The sequence below is a fragment of the Cynara cardunculus genome (genome assembly GCF_001531365.2).
Source record: "Cynara cardunculus var. scolymus isolate 2C chromosome LG 10, CcrdV1, whole genome shotgun sequence".
Classification (NCBI taxonomy): domain Eukaryota; kingdom Viridiplantae; phylum Streptophyta; class Magnoliopsida; order Asterales; family Asteraceae; genus Cynara; species Cynara cardunculus.
The window spans coordinates 19,197,143-19,215,680 of record NC_037537.1 but is presented as its reverse complement, the minus strand read 5'-3'; the positions used below and the strand labels follow the sequence as shown (position 1 = coordinate 19,215,680).

The 18,538-nt window shown below is 36.9% G+C and overlaps 1 protein-coding gene and 2 non-coding genes across 5 annotated transcripts; 2 read left to right on the top strand and 1 right to left on the bottom strand.

Annotated features, from left to right (window-relative positions):
- The first annotated feature begins 2,104 nt into the window (after window positions 1-2,104).
- Window positions 2,105-10,092, top strand: LOC112519002 (ultraviolet-B receptor UVR8). 3 transcript variants are annotated; one of them, XM_025126868.1, is made up of 16 exons: window positions 2,105-2,117; window positions 2,212-2,533; window positions 3,194-3,270; window positions 4,308-4,386; window positions 4,552-4,611; window positions 4,865-4,966; window positions 5,084-5,177; window positions 6,026-6,068; window positions 6,508-6,553; window positions 6,653-6,699; window positions 6,817-6,919; window positions 7,513-7,567; window positions 7,666-7,732; window positions 7,865-7,901; window positions 8,542-8,621; window positions 9,615-10,092. In XM_025126868.1, the coding sequence occupies exons 2-16, from the start codon at window positions 2,230-2,232 to the stop codon at window positions 9,732-9,734; spliced, it is 1,314 nt and encodes a 437-aa protein (XP_024982636.1). In that variant the 5' UTR covers window positions 2,105-2,117; window positions 2,212-2,229; the 3' UTR covers window positions 9,735-10,092. The 3 variants fall into 3 exon arrangements, 2 of the variants coding, with proteins under 2 accessions (XP_024982636.1, XP_024982637.1); XR_003069895.1 differs by having other exon boundaries at window positions 2,106-2,533; window positions 6,503-6,553; XM_025126869.1 differs by lacking the exon at window positions 4,552-4,611 and having other exon boundaries at window positions 2,106-2,533.
- Window positions 10,093-17,832: 7,740 nt separating this feature from the next.
- Window positions 17,833-17,939, top strand: LOC112520565. The gene has a single exon (XR_003070036.1). It is a non-coding gene; the product is annotated as a small nucleolar RNA R71 (small nucleolar RNA).
- A 322-nt stretch (window positions 17,940-18,261) lies between these two features.
- LOC112520575 lies at window positions 18,262-18,368 on the bottom strand. Its single transcript, XR_003070045.1, has one exon. It is a non-coding gene; the product is annotated as a small nucleolar RNA R71 (small nucleolar RNA).
- Window positions 18,369-18,538: the final 170 nt, after the last annotated feature.

Below are 18,538 nucleotides of genomic sequence, written 5' to 3'. Positions count from 1 at the left end.
CTTCCCTTCCAGGGCTCGAACTTGGGTTCATGACTATGCCATGCCCAAGCCTTTACCACTAGGCTGGAAGGTCTTTGAATGTTCATCTTTTTCTACGGATGAAACTCCTGAGAAATCAAAATCCTATCCATGGCCTGAAAACAAAATCAAAATCCAGGATGCTGCAATCACGATCAAAATCTTGTCCATGACCTTAAATTGAACACATAAATCAAATCATGAATTAACTCAAAAGCCATGAATTCAATTTTGAAACCAAATCTTTTAGCGGGTGTTTGGTTTGCAGAATGATTTCTGAAGAAATAGAATCTGTCAATGGAATTGGAATATGAAAGGAATTGAATGAAATGTTATCATATTTGATCAAGTGTTTGGTTGACAAGAATGAAATGTAATCTGTCCAATGAATTGGAATATGCATGTTTGATTTACAACAAAATCAGAATGAATGATGAAGATAAAAAATACCCTTTCTTTGATATTTTTTTAATCACAATACTAATAAAATTAAATTTTAATGAGCAGATTGTTTGACTTTTTAGATTTTTGTGAGCTCTGTTTGGCTGCCATCTCGGAACATAATTCAGAAAAAGTAACAAAAATCAGAACAAAAATCGGACACATAAATCGTACAAAAAATAGAAAACAGTAAGCAGAAATCAAAATCCGAAGCAAAAATTGTATGCATAAATCGAAATTTGAAGAAGAAACTGTATGCATAATCGAATTCAGAAGCATAAATCGGAAGCAGAAATCATAAGTAGAAATTGTATCTCCAGTCTTCGATTGATGATGAAGGTGAAACAAGTCATTCAAGATGAGAGAAACCAGGTTCGATATTGGAAGCAGTAGATGAGAATGGAAAAAAGGTGCGCCTAGGGTTATTAAGTTGTAATGAGAGTATTTTTGTCATTTATAAAATTTTGGATGAAATAAATTTCAATTCCATCTCTTTTATGAAAGAATGGTGAAATCCTTAAATGAGGGAATATTTGGAATTCAATTCCATTCCATGGGTAACCAAACATCGGCATAAAATTTAGTCAACGAAATTGACCATTCCAATTTCATCCGCTTCCGACGAATTCCAGCGAACCAAACGCCACCTTAGTTTTCTCGTCATCATTGCTTTGGAGAAGAGATGTAGAGGGGGCCTTGAGGAAATAACAAAATACCAAGTTACCGTTAAATTCTTTTGATCCATAAAAAAATGCATACTAGATAATCTTCATAATAAACGAAGTCCAAGGGCTAAATCGTAGTTTATCCTACTTCAATTCAAATTAATAGTAACCTGATGAGTAAATAATTTTTAACAGATATTGTCCCTTTAAATTTTAAAAATTCAGACTTGGTCCCTTATATTTGTCAACTTCTAACGGTTTTGATCCATCATCTAACGATCGTTAACTTTTTCTATTAAGTCCAATTAAATAAAAAAATATTTTAATCATTATATTAAAATAGAAAAAAATATAGTGGTTATCTTTTATGTTTTACAAGTTAAAAGTAAAAATATAGCATGTTTTATGATGTTAAGTTAATTTAAAAATAATAGTGAAAATGACTAAAATACACTCATTTAATTAGATTAATGAAAAAGTTAACAATAGTTAGGGGTTGTTTATCGAAATGTTTACCCGGTAAGTGCTTATCATTATGAGTCAACACTGTAATTTATTTTACTAGGTAAGATTGTAATATATTAAAACGGTATCATATGTAACAATTTGCCCGGTAAACGTTTATCTATGTAAGAGTTATTACCATCATTTCGGGTAAGACTCTCTATCCATATCATTGTTCTTACTGGATAAGATTTTCGGTTCTTGTTATATTCATCAGGTGGGAAAAATTACCCAATAAACATTTACCGAATAAGTGTTTGAAGTTTAAAAACGACATCCGTAGAAAATTAGAAATGTTATGTACCAAAATTAAATAACATGATTTATCAATTTAATAACCTTTTTTACAAATCAACGTAAGTGAAATTTTTTGAATTGAAAGGGCAATTTAGGAAAAGCAATATCTCCCAAACATATAAAATGCCGATTCCTTCTAATACAAGCGGCAACTACACCCTCCACGCCTCAGGGTTTTCTCCTGTGTTTTATGTAAGCACTTCCTCTTCTCTGCTTCTTCTCCGAATTCCTCAACCAAATTGATTTCATTTATTTATTCCATAAACTGTGTTATGATCGAAAATAGGGCTGTTGTTGGCTCAATATGGCGATTGCTACACGTTTTGTGATGAGAATTTCAAGATCGGCTTCGGCAAACCAGAAACTGGGAATAGGGTTTTGCCAAAGGAGGTTTATGAGGGTTTTGACGTGTGAAGAACAGGAATTGATTACTGACATTGAAAATGTCAAGAACCGGAGGTTTGTGGCTCTATGGGGAAATGGTGATTATGGGAGGTTGGGTTTGGGTAGCTTGGAATCGAAATGGAGGCCGGCTTTGTGTTCGGCTTTTGGCGACGGAAATCTCCGTGAGATTGCATGTGGTGGGGCTCACACCTTGTTCTTAACAGGTAAAAGTTGCTTATACTTGATTGCTGCTTCTATGAATGATGTGTTTAGACGCTTAGTACGTGGGGGATCATGGATGATACAAGTCTTGTAAGAATAACGTGCTGAATTTTTCTAAGAATCTCAGACGTGGTATGTATTGTGGGTCGTGAAGTGTTGCACATGGCCAACTTTAGGTGTCGCTTTAGTCACAAAGCATGGATAAATATATTATAACGCACAAGAAGTTCAAAGTATTTTAAGGCATTTGACCAGAAGTAGCAATAATATGCAAATTTTGTAGAATTTCTGAAATATTTATGTGGAACATGAGGTTAGTATGTGATAGTGGTGATGTCTTAAAGGTTAGAGATGTTTCATACTAGGAAACCTATTCATATTTTTAGATACCCGAAATGCTTCCCGATGGACAGGGTACTGAAAGGGTTACTCATGTGTATGAACTATCAAGGTTTTATAATAGTAGTTTGGCATCCAGTACCAATATCAGTGTAGCCTTTGAATGTGTTTTAGAAGTATCTTATTACTATATGACAAAGCTTATTTCTCTTTTGGCTTTAAGGCAGGGCTTTGATCTAGCATTAAGTTGTAGCAATCTTAGAATTTACATTATAGTTCCATCATTGAGTTATGAACCTGATGGATCAGTTCATGTTTTACAGACACTGGAGATGTATATGCTGCTGGACTCAATGACTATGGCCAACTGGGTGTGTCAGATGGTAGAAGCTACACAATTGTACGGTATTTCATGCTTGTCATGATATGACCCCTTTGTCTCTCATTGCTTGGTTGTTCAGTATCACATATTTGTAAACTTGCTAGCCATAATTCCATGGTAGTTTGAGTGCTAAACTTATCATTGGTTAATTTTAATATTGTGCATTAGGGTTTCAGGTAAAAGAAAAAACTATTTGGAATGACAGGATTTTCTATATTTTGAGCTGCATGCCCTCCTCAGGGGCTGAGAAGGGTTTGTTTTGTTAAAAACATGTCTAGTTTATTAAACAATGCTGAAAGCCTTAACTTGGAAAGAGTCTGAAAGGTATTTGGTTGGGAAGAGCTCTTTAAGGGTATTTGTAAGTAAACGACCAGTGTAGCAAGAGGGGCTGATTTGAGAGTAGTGGACACATGATGTTTTGAAAGTGACATGAGGTAGGAGTCGGTTTATACCTCTTACACTTTTTAATCTTTGACATAAGCTAAATGCTTTTCTGTTCATTAGTCTTCTTTGCCATTCTATCAAAAACCATGGATCTATCACTGCTTGTATGGTATTGGTAGAGTTCGACTTTGGACTGCACCTTGGAAGATTCCTCATAGGTGAGCTAAACTAATCTTTCCATGTCTGGTTTAAGAAGTCGACCATGACCTGATGTAATAAACTCCAAGTCTTAAAAGATGCTCCTGGTTGAAGCAGCCATAACAGGATGTTCTATTCATCCATACTCAATAGTCCAATCAAGTTGCTATTATGCCCTTAAAAACAAAAATAGTTGTAAGCCATTTGCTCCTTACACATTTATTTCTAGTGGAAGCTTTGTAGGCAAGATAATGCAGAAATTAATACTTTACATGTATTTGTCCTGATATTGGAACTCTTTCTTCCCTCTCTAATCATATCAATATTTCTTGTAGTCTTTGTTATGTGGTTGAATTTCATAAATAACTTCTATTCCCTAGCAAGGGCTTAAATTCTTCCCATGCATCTATCACTACATTCTCTATGAAACTTATATAAATGTTAAATTGATGTGGATTGACTTACCATTGCAGGACCCACTTGAAGTTTCTGGACTTCCCAAGGATATTGTGAAAATTTCAGCTGGCTATTATCACTCTTCAGCAATTACAGGTTTGCAACATCCGATTAAGTGAAGATTTCCATAGAGATATATGAACTTCAAATGGATCTCTTATCCATATTGTTAATTTGTTCTATTTATTTTCTCTGATTGGTCCATGTCTGTGCTTTTCTCCTTCTCCAGTTCTCGTGCTTAAACATGCTTCTAAATTGCAGAAAGTGGAGAACTGTATATGTGGGGCAAGAATTCTAGTGGTCAACTTGGGCTTGGAAGGAGTAAGATGTATATATGTGGTTCTTCATTTATTAGTTACCAACAAATGCCAGGGTTATTGTTGATATAGAATGTTAACCCTTTTTTATGCAGACCATTTCTATGATATGATGCTAGATGATCCATTTCGTGAAATAGTTGTTTTCTTTCAATGATTTCATTTTTTAAAGCAGAACTTGTTTACCTCCACATGAATCCGACATACAGTATTTGTCTGCAAGTGGAAATAAAGGGCTGACATAAGGAACTTTGCAGAGGCAGCAAAGGTGATTCCAGTCCCAAGTAAAGTAGATTTTCTCAGTGAAGTCCCTGTTAAGATGGCTGCTTTGGGTTCTGATCACTCTATTGCTGTTACAGGTTAGAGACATATGAGTACTTTTGTCCTTTCTAATGGAAGTACGATGAGGATTTGTGATTTATTCTGCACAGATATGGAGATTGGTCTATTCTAATATTGGTTGGCATGTGTTTCAGAAAAAGGTGAGGTCTTAAGTTGGGGAGGAGGAGAGTATGGAAGGCTTGGTCATGGACACAAATCAAGCCTCTTGGGCTTTCTGAGTTCTACCAGGTTCATTTTGGCCATCTAAAATCATTTGCAGTATCTAGTGGCATAAAAAGGATACTTGATATCATCTGTACCTTACTAAGTAGTAGGTCTTTGTTAATCTATATACATTTCGTTCTTCCAACATACATATCTGTAAAGAAAAGCTGATGAGTCTTGATAACTTCCAATAGTTCATAGGTATATTGAGCATCACATTCTGTGCCTGTAGAAAATTGACCCAATATGTTAAGTTCAAATATTCCAAATAACATGTTCTGACTTCAATCCTGGTGACCAAATCGGGTTTGCTCATTTATCTTCTGATGATGTGCTCAGCAGCCTGACTGTTTTCTTGTTTTGTTACATTCTTTTCAGAATGTACCTGTAAACATAAGAACAGAGGTCCACTGTCTATATAATGTACCTGTGGTAGGAAGATGAGGCCTCTTTACATAGCAAAGCACTTCTAGTTTAGATTCAGTATCAGCAATTCTTTTTGTTCATTTTAGTTTTGTTTCTTCGTACATATCGTTAACCTTTTTTTCTTATGGAAGTCAAGATGAACTAAATAAAAAGAAAACGTTCACAGGTGGTGTAGAAGATGAAAAAACAAAGGAAAGAAAAAGATTAGGAAGTTTTAGTTCTTTGCTGTTACTCCCCCATACTCTATTTACGCCATTTATATTTTCTAGCATCCATCTTGTAAGAAGTTTAATGTTTCTCTACTGTCCGCTTATACTTTCACAAAAGCACATTGATGTTAAATCTGGCACAATTATCAGTATTTCATGTTCCATATTTTAACTATTGATGGATTGTCTAATATCTGTGGTATGAGAAGATAATATCTCAACTCTCTTCTGATGCAGTGAATATACACCAAGGCTCATTAAGGGGCTTGAAGGTGTCAAGGTAATGACTATAGCATTTGTTCTAGTACCCATTAGGATGCCTTTTATAACATCTCAAAAGATTACCTTCAAGGATAAATTAATAGAAAATAATATGGTATTATGTGTAAAATTTCAATGAACATCTCCATAGAACATTTTATGAACAACATGCATTTGATTAGCAAAATATGTTGATTAAGGGACATTGTTCGTGAAAAGAAGAAGTGAATTGTGATCAAGTTTATACTAAGTTTTGCTTAAATATCTTCGTTGAAAAAAAAGCATTTCCCTCGTTTATTTTGTGACAAAAGCACAAGGCGGAAGGCTTACTTAAATTTGGGAAGGAGGTAGTACAATATCATTAATTGAACTTTCATGGAAATCTCTCACTATTGAACTTCTTGTGAATGTTCTCTCACTTCGATTCCATCCCCCTCCAATGTTCGCATAAAGCACAGATTAAAAGTGTCGCTGCTGGGATGTTGCATTCGGCATGCATTGATGGTACCTTATTTTTGTTTTTTCTTGTTTACATGTTTCTGTAAAATTATTTGGAGTTATGTTTGAAGTGTGCATGTTATAACCTTCATTTATGAATTTCAGAGAATGGTTCCGTATTTGTCTTTGGGGAAAAAGCAGTACAGAAGTTGGTAAGTGCCAGAAGCAGACGTAGCGACTCTTGATAGCACATCTACTAAGAACCAATTAGATATGATATTGCACTTTTATCTCATTCCACTGATCATGAACCATAAAACTCTATGAAGGGATTCAGAGAAGGAAATACAATTTCAACTCCATCTAGGATTGGGGAATTACCATTTGCTGAAGAAGTTGCATGTGGTGCTAATCACATATGTGTCATCACAAGTAATTTCTGCATCCCTTTACTCTTTTATCACTGTGATCCTTTTGGATTATGAGAATGTTTAATAGAAGAAGAGAGTGATATAATCATTCCTGTTGCTGTACAATTTATACACCCTATGGAGTATTTATTGCTCACCTAGGCCTGAAGATAGTCTGGGATCAGATAAGTTTCTTTGTTGCCATCTAAATAAGATGCTGTAGGCAACAATCAACTTCTTCACCTCCCTATGTCGAAACGGTGTTTCATAACTAGTAGAGCAAACCAACTATGCCCATGTGTTGTTTTGATATACTTGGGATGGAGGAGTTTGCTTAAAAATGTTTAAGGTAAACTATGTAGAAATGATTGGGAAATGAAAATGAACGAGTAATAGCATTGCTAGATTCTTAAAGGACGCATTCTGCATTTTTTTTATCGTTTAGCTATATTAAGTTCACATGGAATATCATAAATCTTAAAATACCATCATGATCAAACATGAAAGGATGACCTGTCTTATTGACTTTAGATCTTTTGCTGCCTTCTTATCATATGTGCTAATGCTATCTGTCTTTCTATCTTCAAACTCTTTTTGGTCACTTTTATCACAAAGGAGGTGGAGAACTGTATACATGGGGTTCCAACGAAAATGGTTGTCTCGGTACTGGGTATGTCGATAAAATTAAATCTAAGATATTTATGGACTAAACATGCCGTCCAGTTTCATTTCAAATAAGTAGGTAATAATCACATTCTCTTATCTCAGCGATACACATAGTGTTTATGAGCCAGAAAGAGTTCAAGGTCCATTCGTGAGGCATTCTGTTTGCAAGGTCAGTTTCCTGTAATTTAATCACCATTAAAGCTTTAGGCTGACAAAACCATCCCAAAGATACATCTTTCCTTCTCCCCCTTTTGCTGTTCCTTGGCTTGTGTTTTAATAGTGTGACACCTTTTATCGGCAGGTATCATGTGGCTGGAAGCATACAGCTGCTATTTCTGGTAAGTTCCTTTATGTTAGAAACCATTTTGTAAACTCTTCTCATGTATAAAGTAAAATAAAAACAAGCAGCCTTTCCTACCCGAAAGCGTTGCAGCTTTTGTCGATCAAATGAGATAAACCAAACCAAATGAACACACTGTTTCCTACCCGAAGGTGGGGTCCTCCCCCGGACAGCAGTGCGGAGATGTACTGCAGAGCTGACCTCTACCCCCAAAGAGTAGAGCGGATGTTTCCGTGAAGACCCTGGGCATGTGAAAAGGGTGTGAAAGAGAGAAATTTAGCCCAAAAAGTTTGAGGAAATATTAAAAAAAGAGGAAGATAACGAAAAAGAATTCGAGACAATAAAGGCAGATACGATAACTTATGGAAAGCTAGTTATGAGTAGGCAACAACATATAGATAGAAGCAGGTACAAGAAAACACAGTATATGCATGTGTAGTATTGTTACACTTACGGATGGAGAGGATGAAATTGATGCCCTATATTAATTTGCTCAACACTACATTCTTGTAGAAGATAATCAAGTCTTTTTTTTAGAAGTAATTGAATGAGAAAAGGGACTTCTTATGTTGATCTTGTCAGTTTGGTATATAGTTATTTCTTATTGCTACTTTTTGTGTAATGTTGCTAATATGCAGATGGCAATGTCTATACATGGGGTTGGGGTGGCGCGATGGGCACCTTTTTGGAAGACGAGCATTCTTCTGGCGGACAACTGGTCTGTTCCCGCTTCCACTAGAATATATTTTACTGTCCATCTTCTTCTGGTCAGTCTATTGAGACACAACTCTTGTAAATGATAAGTATGTTCATGGTGATGTGTCGGATGCTTAATTGAATCGAAGCATATTCAACCGCATTGTATAGAATATCATCAGTAGTTTATATTAAATGTCACTGCAAACCATATGACATTCAAACCTACTTATAATTCTCATATTACTTGCTTATTTAACTTTTCTTCCTTATCATCTTTGATGAGGTTCATTCATCCCTTTGAAGTCATATACAGGCATAGACTGTAAATGTTCTTATTCTTCCTCTCCTTGACATGAGAGAAACTTTGCTCTTCCCAGTTTGTATCACTGTTCAAATAATGGTTTAAGACAAGTGTTTTGAATAAACTGTCTTTTGGAAAGTATAAACGTACGAGAGAGGGAGAGAGATATGATTTTGAAGAAGTGGTCTCTGCTTTGGGACTGCCTGATAAGAATATGCAACCACCAAAAATGTTGCCTGTTAGATAGAGGGTGGTGTTAGTTTTCCCTACCTTCCATGTCTTATTTATGCATCTACTTATGGAACCTTTACTGTTTGGTAGTCTTATTACTTTCTGTTTTTACCATATGCCAACCTTAATTTTACTTGCTTTTCCTGTTTGCCAGGCATAGTGTTCCTCCTGCTTTAATAGTGTGTTACCTCACACTATACCTGTGTTCTTGTTTGCACACAATCTTCTGCTACTTTGCGCACATGTTTCCTTTTAGATTTTGTTTTGCAAGCCGGGAGTCTTATCGGAAACAGCCTCTCTACCCCTTGGGGTAGAGGAAAGGTCTGCATACATTCTATCTCTGTGTCTGATATATTGGGTTTATTTGATTTGGTTTTGAAAAAAGCTGTGTTCTTTTTTTCTTTTTGTTATCTTTTTTTAGAGAGTATTTATTACTCGAATATAATTCACATAGAACTTAAGCAAATCTTGTGGGTGCAGGGCCTAGGAGATGATGTAGATTATGTTGAACCCACCATCGTCGACTTTGGGGAGAGTGTGAAGGCATTGCAGATCTCGTGTGGGTTCAATCACACAGGGGCAGTACTCGAATTCAACTGATTGCAAACAAAGAAATGTGTCCCATTTTGCATGTAAGTTGAAATGTCGAACGTTTGGTGCAATCAAACGGGTGATGTGTCAAACAGGTGACGAATACAAGTACAAATAACCGTCATACATAATAAGGCAAGGACGCCAAGTAAGTCATTCAGACTCCAGAAACTGCATGTGAATAAGCAACTATACGTATATTTTTTTGCACAAATCTCTCGAGAGCATAGTGTATGAGTCCAAAAATAATCACTTGTGAATTGTGTGTATTGTTGTTTATTCTAAAAACTAGCATGTGTGATGCTTATGTATTCTGATTTGTAATCATCTTCTACTGGATATATAGCGTACTTCACATTGAAACTGATCCATGGTTTCGTGTATCCATCAATTAATTCATGTGACAGTGGACAGTTATTCTATTTTATGGGCTTTTCTGTCTGATTTTCCTCTCTTCATGCTTTATGCTTCACCCAAGTCTTCAAGAATCATGAAGTCCTAGCAACACCATAGATATAAGAAAATTACTATTATCATATAAAACTAAGGAGATGTTTACCAAGCGCTTACCATGTATCGCTTACCTTCCGCATGAGCATTGTAAAGACCTAGAATCTTAACCGATAAGCACTTACCGGGTTAAAAACGCTTACCAACAATCGTTTTTGATAGCCGAGAATGTTATCTGAGATAGATAAGTGATGGTGGTGATCCTGCTGGTAAGCGTTTGGTAAATGACCCCTTGTTGTCTCTTACTTACCTGGTTAGAGATGATAGTCGTTACCAACAATCTTACTGTGCCATTTTCTTGACCAAGAATCCTGCCCGGTAGGTGAGGTGGTAACTCTTAGCTAGTTAATGGTTACCGCCTTACCGGGTAAGAGACGCTTATACCCGGTAAGTTTATTATATCTGCTGTCAGCTTTTATGTTTCACAAAAGCATAATGTGGAGTCTGGCACAGTTATCAGTATTTCATGTTTCTATATTTTAATCATTGATGGACTGCCTAACGTCTGTAATATGAGAAGATACCACCTCAACTTTCTTCCAATATGCACCATGACTCATTAAGGGACCAGTAGGGGTCAAGTTAATGACTCACACTAGTATGCCCTTTATTGTTTTGATGTTCAGTGCACACTAATCTAAATTATTTTTATTAAAACATCTCAAAAGATTACCTTTGGATAAATTAGTAGAAAATGATGTATTATGTGCAAGTCTTCAATGAACGTTTTAATAGAACGTGTTATGAATGACACCCATCAAATGAGCAAAATATGTTGATTTAGAGACACTGTGTGAAACTTTTCTTTGAAAAGCATTTACCTTATTTGTCTTGAGACCAAGGCACAAGGCTGAAGGCGTACGTAAATTTGGGACTTAGGTAGGGGCCATTTACCAATCACTTGCAGGGTAAGTGCTTATCGTACGAGTCATCACCCTCACTTATCGAGTAACATTATCGACCATCAAAATGGATTGCAGTAAGCGTCTTTTACCTGGTAAGCACTTACTTGGTACGAGTCACGTCCCTTACCGGATAAGTCTTGGTCCTTGCTATGCCTCTTACCGGGCAAATTCGTGGTCCTTGCCATGCTTACCGGTAAGGTAAGTGACACCAGGTAAGTGACCCGGTAAGCCCCTTACTCGGTAAGAGTTCGATAAACGGCCCCGTAGTCAATATCAATTACTGAACTTCCTTGGGAATCGTCTCACTTTTGATTCCCTCCCCCTATGAAACACACATCAATAGTGTCAGCTGCTGGGATGCTGCGTTCACCATGCATTGATGGTACCTTATTTTCCCTTTCTTGTTTTACATGTTGCTGTAAATTTATTAGAAGTTGCATGTTGTAACCTTCATTTTTGGAATTTCAGAGGATGGTTTTGTATTTTTCTTTTGGGGAAAAAGTAGTACAGAAGTTGGTGACAGAAGCAGATGTAGTGAGTCTTGATAGCATATCTATTAAGAACCATTATTAAATTGCAGTCTTGTCTGATTCCACTTACCATGAACTATAAAATTCTGTAGGCTTCAGAGTTAGCTTCAACTCCATCTAAGATGGCGGAATCATCATTTCCCCTAGAAGTTGAGCGTGGTGCTAATGACGTGTCGTCACAAGTAATTTCTGCATCCCTTTACTCTTCTATCACTATTGTAACACCCTAGTTTCTTATTAAATAAATCTCAATATTTCAGCCTTAAATACAAATATTTATACATAATCAAGTACTCCAGCAGCTGTTACATTTAGTAAGCAAGCTAGTGATGAGCTGTTAAGGCTAGAAATGTGTTGGCAAGTCTAGTAAGCATGACTAAGCAAGCTAGTGATGAGTTGTTAAAGCTAGAAGTGTGTTGGCAAGTCTAATAAGCATGACTAAGCAAACTAGTAATGAGTTGTTAAGGCTAAAAGTGTGTTGGCAAGTCTAGTAAGCATGACTAAGCAATCTAGTGATGAGTTGTTAAGGCTAGAAGTTTATGAGTTGGCAAGACTATTGATTACAAGACAAGTCTAGGAAGCATGACAAGGAGTACTAGAAGCATGAGTTGTAAAGATTCTCTTATCCTTAGAGATGAGTTGTCAAGATTCTATTATCTTTATTGGTGAGGTGTCAAACTCTCATAAAAGTACAATCTTTAGAGCAAAAAGAACAAGTAGTTAATGTAATGAATTTATCTATAAATAGGGGTTTAAGGGTCACTATTTATGCATACAAAAAAAAAAAAAAAAAAAAAAGAAATCTCTCTATATTTACCTAATTAAGCTTGAAGAAAGGAATCAAAGGAAAAAGTAGGCAAATCAAGGTGAGTACTTATGTGATATATGAGATACATGTATGCTATATATAGAAGTATTTTATGCATTACTATTATGTTGGCATGCTTTGTTTTACATGAAAATATTGATACACATACATATTCAAGATATGCATGATTACATACAAGTATACACACAAGGCATGAAAACCATTTACATGTTATCATATGTGTTACACAAGGCATGAAATTTTTTACATGTTATGTATAACCATAATATCCAACGTACGGGATATTACAAAAACTCTGCAACAATGCTGTAGCATCTGCTGTTTTCACAAAAACTCTCAATTAGCTTTATTCACACATACCAACAAGTCAACCACAATATTTAGCTTCATAATAACAAATGTCTAAAGAAATAAATGAAAAGGACTCAAAGTGGGAATGAAAAGAAATTATATAACTAAAAAGACGTAAAAAGAGTGCTTTATGTGTTAAATTCTCAACACATATCATACCCCCAAACTTAAACCGTTGCTTGTCCCCAAGCAMCCAAAAGACAAATATAAAGACTCAATATAAACAAAAATGCATGATCTAGGCCTTAAGTGCCTTCCTAAAGAGAGTTATAACATCATGATGTTCATAACCTTTCATAAATCTAAGATGTGTCACTCAAAACCAAGTTCTTTGTGTGAACCATAGGCTAGCATTCCTTTTTTTTTCGTTAAGTTCAAACACATTCACCATTTTAGGATCAATAGGGCTTATAGGGTTTTCTCTAATTGGCGTATCTTTTATCTCATAGCTTTTTTTTTCCTCTTATATACTCCACATGTAAAATTTTCAAATTTTTGGGCACTATGGCCTATTTTGCACTTTTGTTGTGCCTTTTCATAACATTTTCTAAAACACATAGCCCCTAAGGGACTTTTGTTGTGTTTTCAACACTCTTTGTGTGATAAGGAGTCAATTTATAGCTTTGCTCTTTTGTATTGACTTTGTGTCCTTATGTAAACTTCTGTGGTTAACATTGTATTTTTCAAGGACTCATTTTAACAAATTATTCACAAAGTGGGTACCCTTGTCACTAATTAGTGCCCTTGGGGTACCGGACCGTGTGAAAATATGTTTTTGGAGGAACTTAACCACAGTTTTTGCATCATTTGACACACATGCCATAACCTCCACCCATTTGGATACGTAGTCAACAGCCACAAGTATGTATTGGCAATTATTTGATGGAGGGAAAGGACCCATAAAGTCTATTTCCCAAACATCAAATAATTCAACTTCGAGTATCCCATTTAATGGTATTTCATTCCTTTTGGAAATGGAGCCACTTCTTTGACATTCATTGCACCTTTGTGCAAAATTGTGGGAATCTTTAAAAATGGTTGGCCAATAAAAACCGGATTGTAAAACTTTGGTTGCAGTTTTTTGGCCTCCAAAATGGCCTCTATATGGTGCATGATGGCAATGCTGCAGGAGTGCTGCCACTTCAGTTTCGGACACGCATCTTCTCAAAAACTGATCTGCACCAAGTCTAAACAAAAATGGTCATCCCACAAATAAGATTTAGCATCATGAAATAATTTTTTCAACATGTGGCCTGTGTAATTAGATGGTTTTATTCCACAGGCCAAGAAATTAGCTAAATCCGCAAACCATGGTGTTTTTGGTTGGTCAATCAAGAGGATTCTTTTATCCGGAAAAGTATCACTAATGTCCATTCCTCCTTTCTCGGGCTCTTCCAACCTAAACAAATGGTCCGCTACTTGATTCTCTACCCCATTTCTATCAAGAATCTCTAAGTCACATTCTTGCAATAAAAGCACCCATCTTATTAACCTAGATTTTGCATCTTTCTTTGAGATTAGGTACTTGATGGCTGAGTGATCGGTATGCACAATTACCTTTGTTCCCATCAAGTAGGACCTAAATCTTTCAAAAGCAAAAACTATGGCTAATAATTCCTTCTCAGTTGTGGTGTAATTAATTTGTGTTTCATTCAAAATCTTACTTGCGTAGTAGATTGAATGAAACACCTTGTCTTTTCTTTGTCCTAATACAACACCTACCGCCCAATCACTAGCGTCACACATTATCTCAAAAGGTTTGTTCCAATCCGGGGCAACTACCACTGGTGCGGTAACCAAAGTTTTTTTCAAAGTTTTGAATGCATTTCTGCATTCATTATTAAAATTTAATTTTTGGTCATGCTGGAGGAGTAAACAAAGAGGTTTTGAAATTTTTGAAAAATCTTTGATAAACCTTCTATAAAATCCGGCATGACCCAAAAAGCTTCTGATTCCCTTAACCGTGGTAGGTTTGGGTAGTTTTTCAATTACCTCCAGCTTTGCCATATCTACCTCAACCCCTCTTTTTGAAATCAAGTGTCCAAGAACAATTCTTTCTTTGACCATGAAATGACATTTCTCCCAATTAAAGACCAAGTCTGTTTCCTCACACCTTTCCAAGCTCTTTTTCAAATTATTTAAACAATTGTCAAATGATGAACCATACACAGAAAAATCATCCATAAATATTTCAATGGATTTTTCAAGCATATCAGAAAAGATGGACATCATACACCTTTGAAAGGTGGCTAGAGCATTACAAAGTCCAAATGACATTCTTCTGAAAGCAAAGGTGCCATAGGGACAAGTAAAGGTGGTTTTCTCTTGGTCTTCCGGAGAAATGGCTATTTGATTGTACCCTGAATAACCATCCAAGAAACAATAGAACTCCTTTCCGGCTAGCCTATCCAACATTTGGTCAATGAAAGGTAGTGTAAAATGGTCTTTTTGGGTAGCCTTGTTTAGTCTCCTATAGTCCATGCATATTCTCCAACCGGAGATAACTCTAGTAGGGATAAGTTCATTTTTGTCATTTGTGATGACTGTGAACCCTCCCTTTTTTGGAACACATTGGATCGGACTAACCCAAGAACTACTGGCAATCGGAAAAATAATTCTGGCATCTAACCATTTTAAAATCTCCTTTTTGAYTACCTCTTTCATGACAGGGTTTAGCCTCCGTTGGGGTTCTATGGAARTGAAAWTTTTATCTTCAAGGATGATCTTGTGTTGACAAATAGAGGGACTAATCCCTTTAAGGTCAGCAATGGTCCATCCTAAGGCTTTCTTATGCAATTTCAACATATTCACAAGTTTCTTTTCTTGATGCAATTCTAGGGTAGATGAGATAATGACAGACAATTTGCCTTCTTCTCCTAGAAAAACATATTTTAGATGGGATGGGAGCTGTTTCAACTCCAAATCAAGTGGTGATTCTATGGACGGGGTGAAGTCTTTTTGCTCATTATTTTCTAGCAGCTCAAATGCTGCAGCATCCACTGGGACAACATCAGTTCCTAATTTATCTATTTCCTCAACACTTTCCTCTTCTATTTCCTCATCATATTCACCTTCCAACTTAAGGTTTTTTTGAATTCCCTCTTCCAAACACATCTCCTCTATCTCAGATATTCTTGAACACTCTTCCAARTAATCAGRGTACTTTAGAGAGTTGAAGRCATTAAAGGTGACTTTCTGGTCTTGGAGTCTCATGGTCAACTCTCCTTTTTGGACGTCTATTAAAGTTTTTCCGGTGGCTAGAAATGTTCTTCCTAATATAATAGGAATATCCTTATCCGCCTCAAAATCTAGAATGATAAAATCCGCCGGAWATATGAACTTGTCAACYTGTACCAAAACATCTTCAATTTTACCCTTAGGATATGCTATGGACTTGTTGGCGAATTGGAGTGTGATTGTGGTCGGTCTAGCTTCTCCTATGCCTAGGGTGTTGAAAACAGACAARGGCATAAGGTTGATACTRGCTCCTAAGTYACATAGGGCTTTCCCTATCTCCTTCCCTCTTATTGGACAAGGAATGGTAAAACTCCCTGGATCTTTTAGCTTAGGGGGTATGCTATTGGTAAAAAGYGCACTACATCCTTCGGTTAGTGCTACTGTCTCATATTCAGTCAACTTCTTCTTCTTGCTTAGGATGTCCTTCAGAAACTTGGCATAACTAGGCATTTGCTCAATTGCCTCAACAAGCGGGATGTTGATGTGCAATTCTTTAAATACATCCAAGAATTTCTTAAAATGCAGTTCCTCTTTTTGATTTCTCAACCTTTGGGGGTAGGGAACATAAGGAGGGACTGGTTTTATTACATTATTACTTGGATGAGTTGAGCAAGACGGGTSTTGAATGCCTTGGGTCTTTGTGGTGCCCTTTRGAGKTTYAGATGAAGTCTTARCATCAAGCTTAGGGGTCTCTAAAACCTCAGTCTCTTTTGACTTCTTTAAAGCATMCTYAGGAAAGAGTAATGGAAAGTCTGATCYAGGGGGACAKAAGTGGTGGTCTTTAATGCCTGTTTCTCTAAGGGTAGGACCGGTCTTTCTTTGGAAGGAACCAATGMTGTAGCATCAGCTTCTGTCAAAATTGGTGCACTATTTTTGGGCACTTTTTCTTTCAACTCCTTCCCAYTCCTAAGGGTCACTACTTTCACATGTTCCTTACCTAGGTCTCTAGGGACCTCTGTATTACTGGGCAAGGTACYAAGGGCTCGATTATTCTGGTTAAGCGCAAGTTGACTGACTTGAGTCTCTAAATCCTGATGGCCGCACTTTGTTGATTTATTAAAGCTTGGTTTTGTGCTTGTGCATGTGCAAAGAGTCCTTTAATMATTGCTTCCAAAGAAGATGATTCTGACTGTGGATGAGGTTTATTCTGAAAAGGTGGTTGTGAGTTTTGAAAACCTTGCTGGTGATTCTGAGAGTTTGAACTGTTTCCATGATGTTGCGGTTGGAAATTAGAAGTTCCTTGTTGTTTATGGACTGGTGGGTTTAAACTGGGACTGTTCCAAGAAAAGTTCGGTTGATGTTTCCAGCTGGCATTATAGGTATTGAAATAGGGATTAACTCGGTTATGAACATCGTTTACTGATTCAACATTGTGAGGACAGTGTTCATACGAGTGTTCCCCGCCACAGCACACACATTGCACAAATAGGAATGTTTGGACTGGTGTATTAGCAGCTTGCTGTCCTTCCTGACCGGAAGTTAAAATTTTCAACTTGTTGGTCATGGAGGTAAGCTGGGCTGTTAATGCAGTATATGCATCTACATCATGTATCCCCGCAGTCTTTTTCTGTGACCGAGCGCGTGGGTCGGCCCAATGTCCATTGTTTGCCGAAATCTTTTCTAGGATTTCATATCCTTCATTATAGGTCATAGTTGTAAAGGCTCTGCCCGCAGTCGCATCGAGCATTTGTTTTGCCATGGGATTTAACCCATTGTAAAACGTCTCGAGTTGAATACAGTACGGAATGCCATGGTGCGGGCATTTCCTCAACAGCTCTTTGAACCTTTCCCACACGTCAGGAACATCCGCATCGTCCATTTGTTTGAAAAGACAAATCTCATTTCTGGACTTAGCGTTCCTTGTCGGTGGGAAATATTTTCGCAAAAAAATTTCTGCCATGTTACTCCATTACGGCACAGAACCCGAAGTTAATGAGTTAAACCATGTTTTTGCCCGATCCCTCAAGGAAAATGGAAATAAAGTGAGCCTTAGAGCGTCATTTGACACTCCCGGGATCAAGAAAGCATCAGTGATTTCCATAAAATCTTTTATGAAAATCACTGATTCTTTCTTGATCCCGGGAGTGTCAAATGACGATCTAAGGCTCACTTTGTTTCCATTTTTCTTGAGGGATCGGGCAAAAGCATGGTTTAACTCACCGACAAGGAACGCTAAGTCCAGAAATGAGATTTGTCTTTTCAAACAAATGGACGATGAGGCTGTTCCTGACGCGTGAGAAAGGTTCAAAGAGCTGTTGAGGAAATGCCCACACCTAGGCATTCCGTACTGTATTCTACTCGAGACGTTTTACAATGGGTTAAATCCCATGGCAAAACAAATGCTCGATGCGACTGCGGGCGGAGCCTTTACARCTATGACCTATAATGAAGGATATGAAATCCTAGAAAAGATTTCGGCAAACAATGGACATTGGGCCGACCCACGCGCTC

Coding starts and splice junctions, on each gene's coding strand:
- LOC112519002 (XM_025126868.1), top strand. CDS start 2,230: ATGGCGATTGCTACACGTTTTGTGATGAGAATTTCAAGATCGGCTTCG. Junction 2,534..3,193: donor TCACACCTTGTTCTTAACAG/GTAAAAGTTGCT, acceptor CATGTTTTACAG/ACACTGGAGATGTATATGCT. Junction 7,568..7,665: donor AATGGTTGTCTCGGTACTGG/GTATGTCGATAA, acceptor CTCTTATCTCAG/CGATACACATAGTGTTTATG.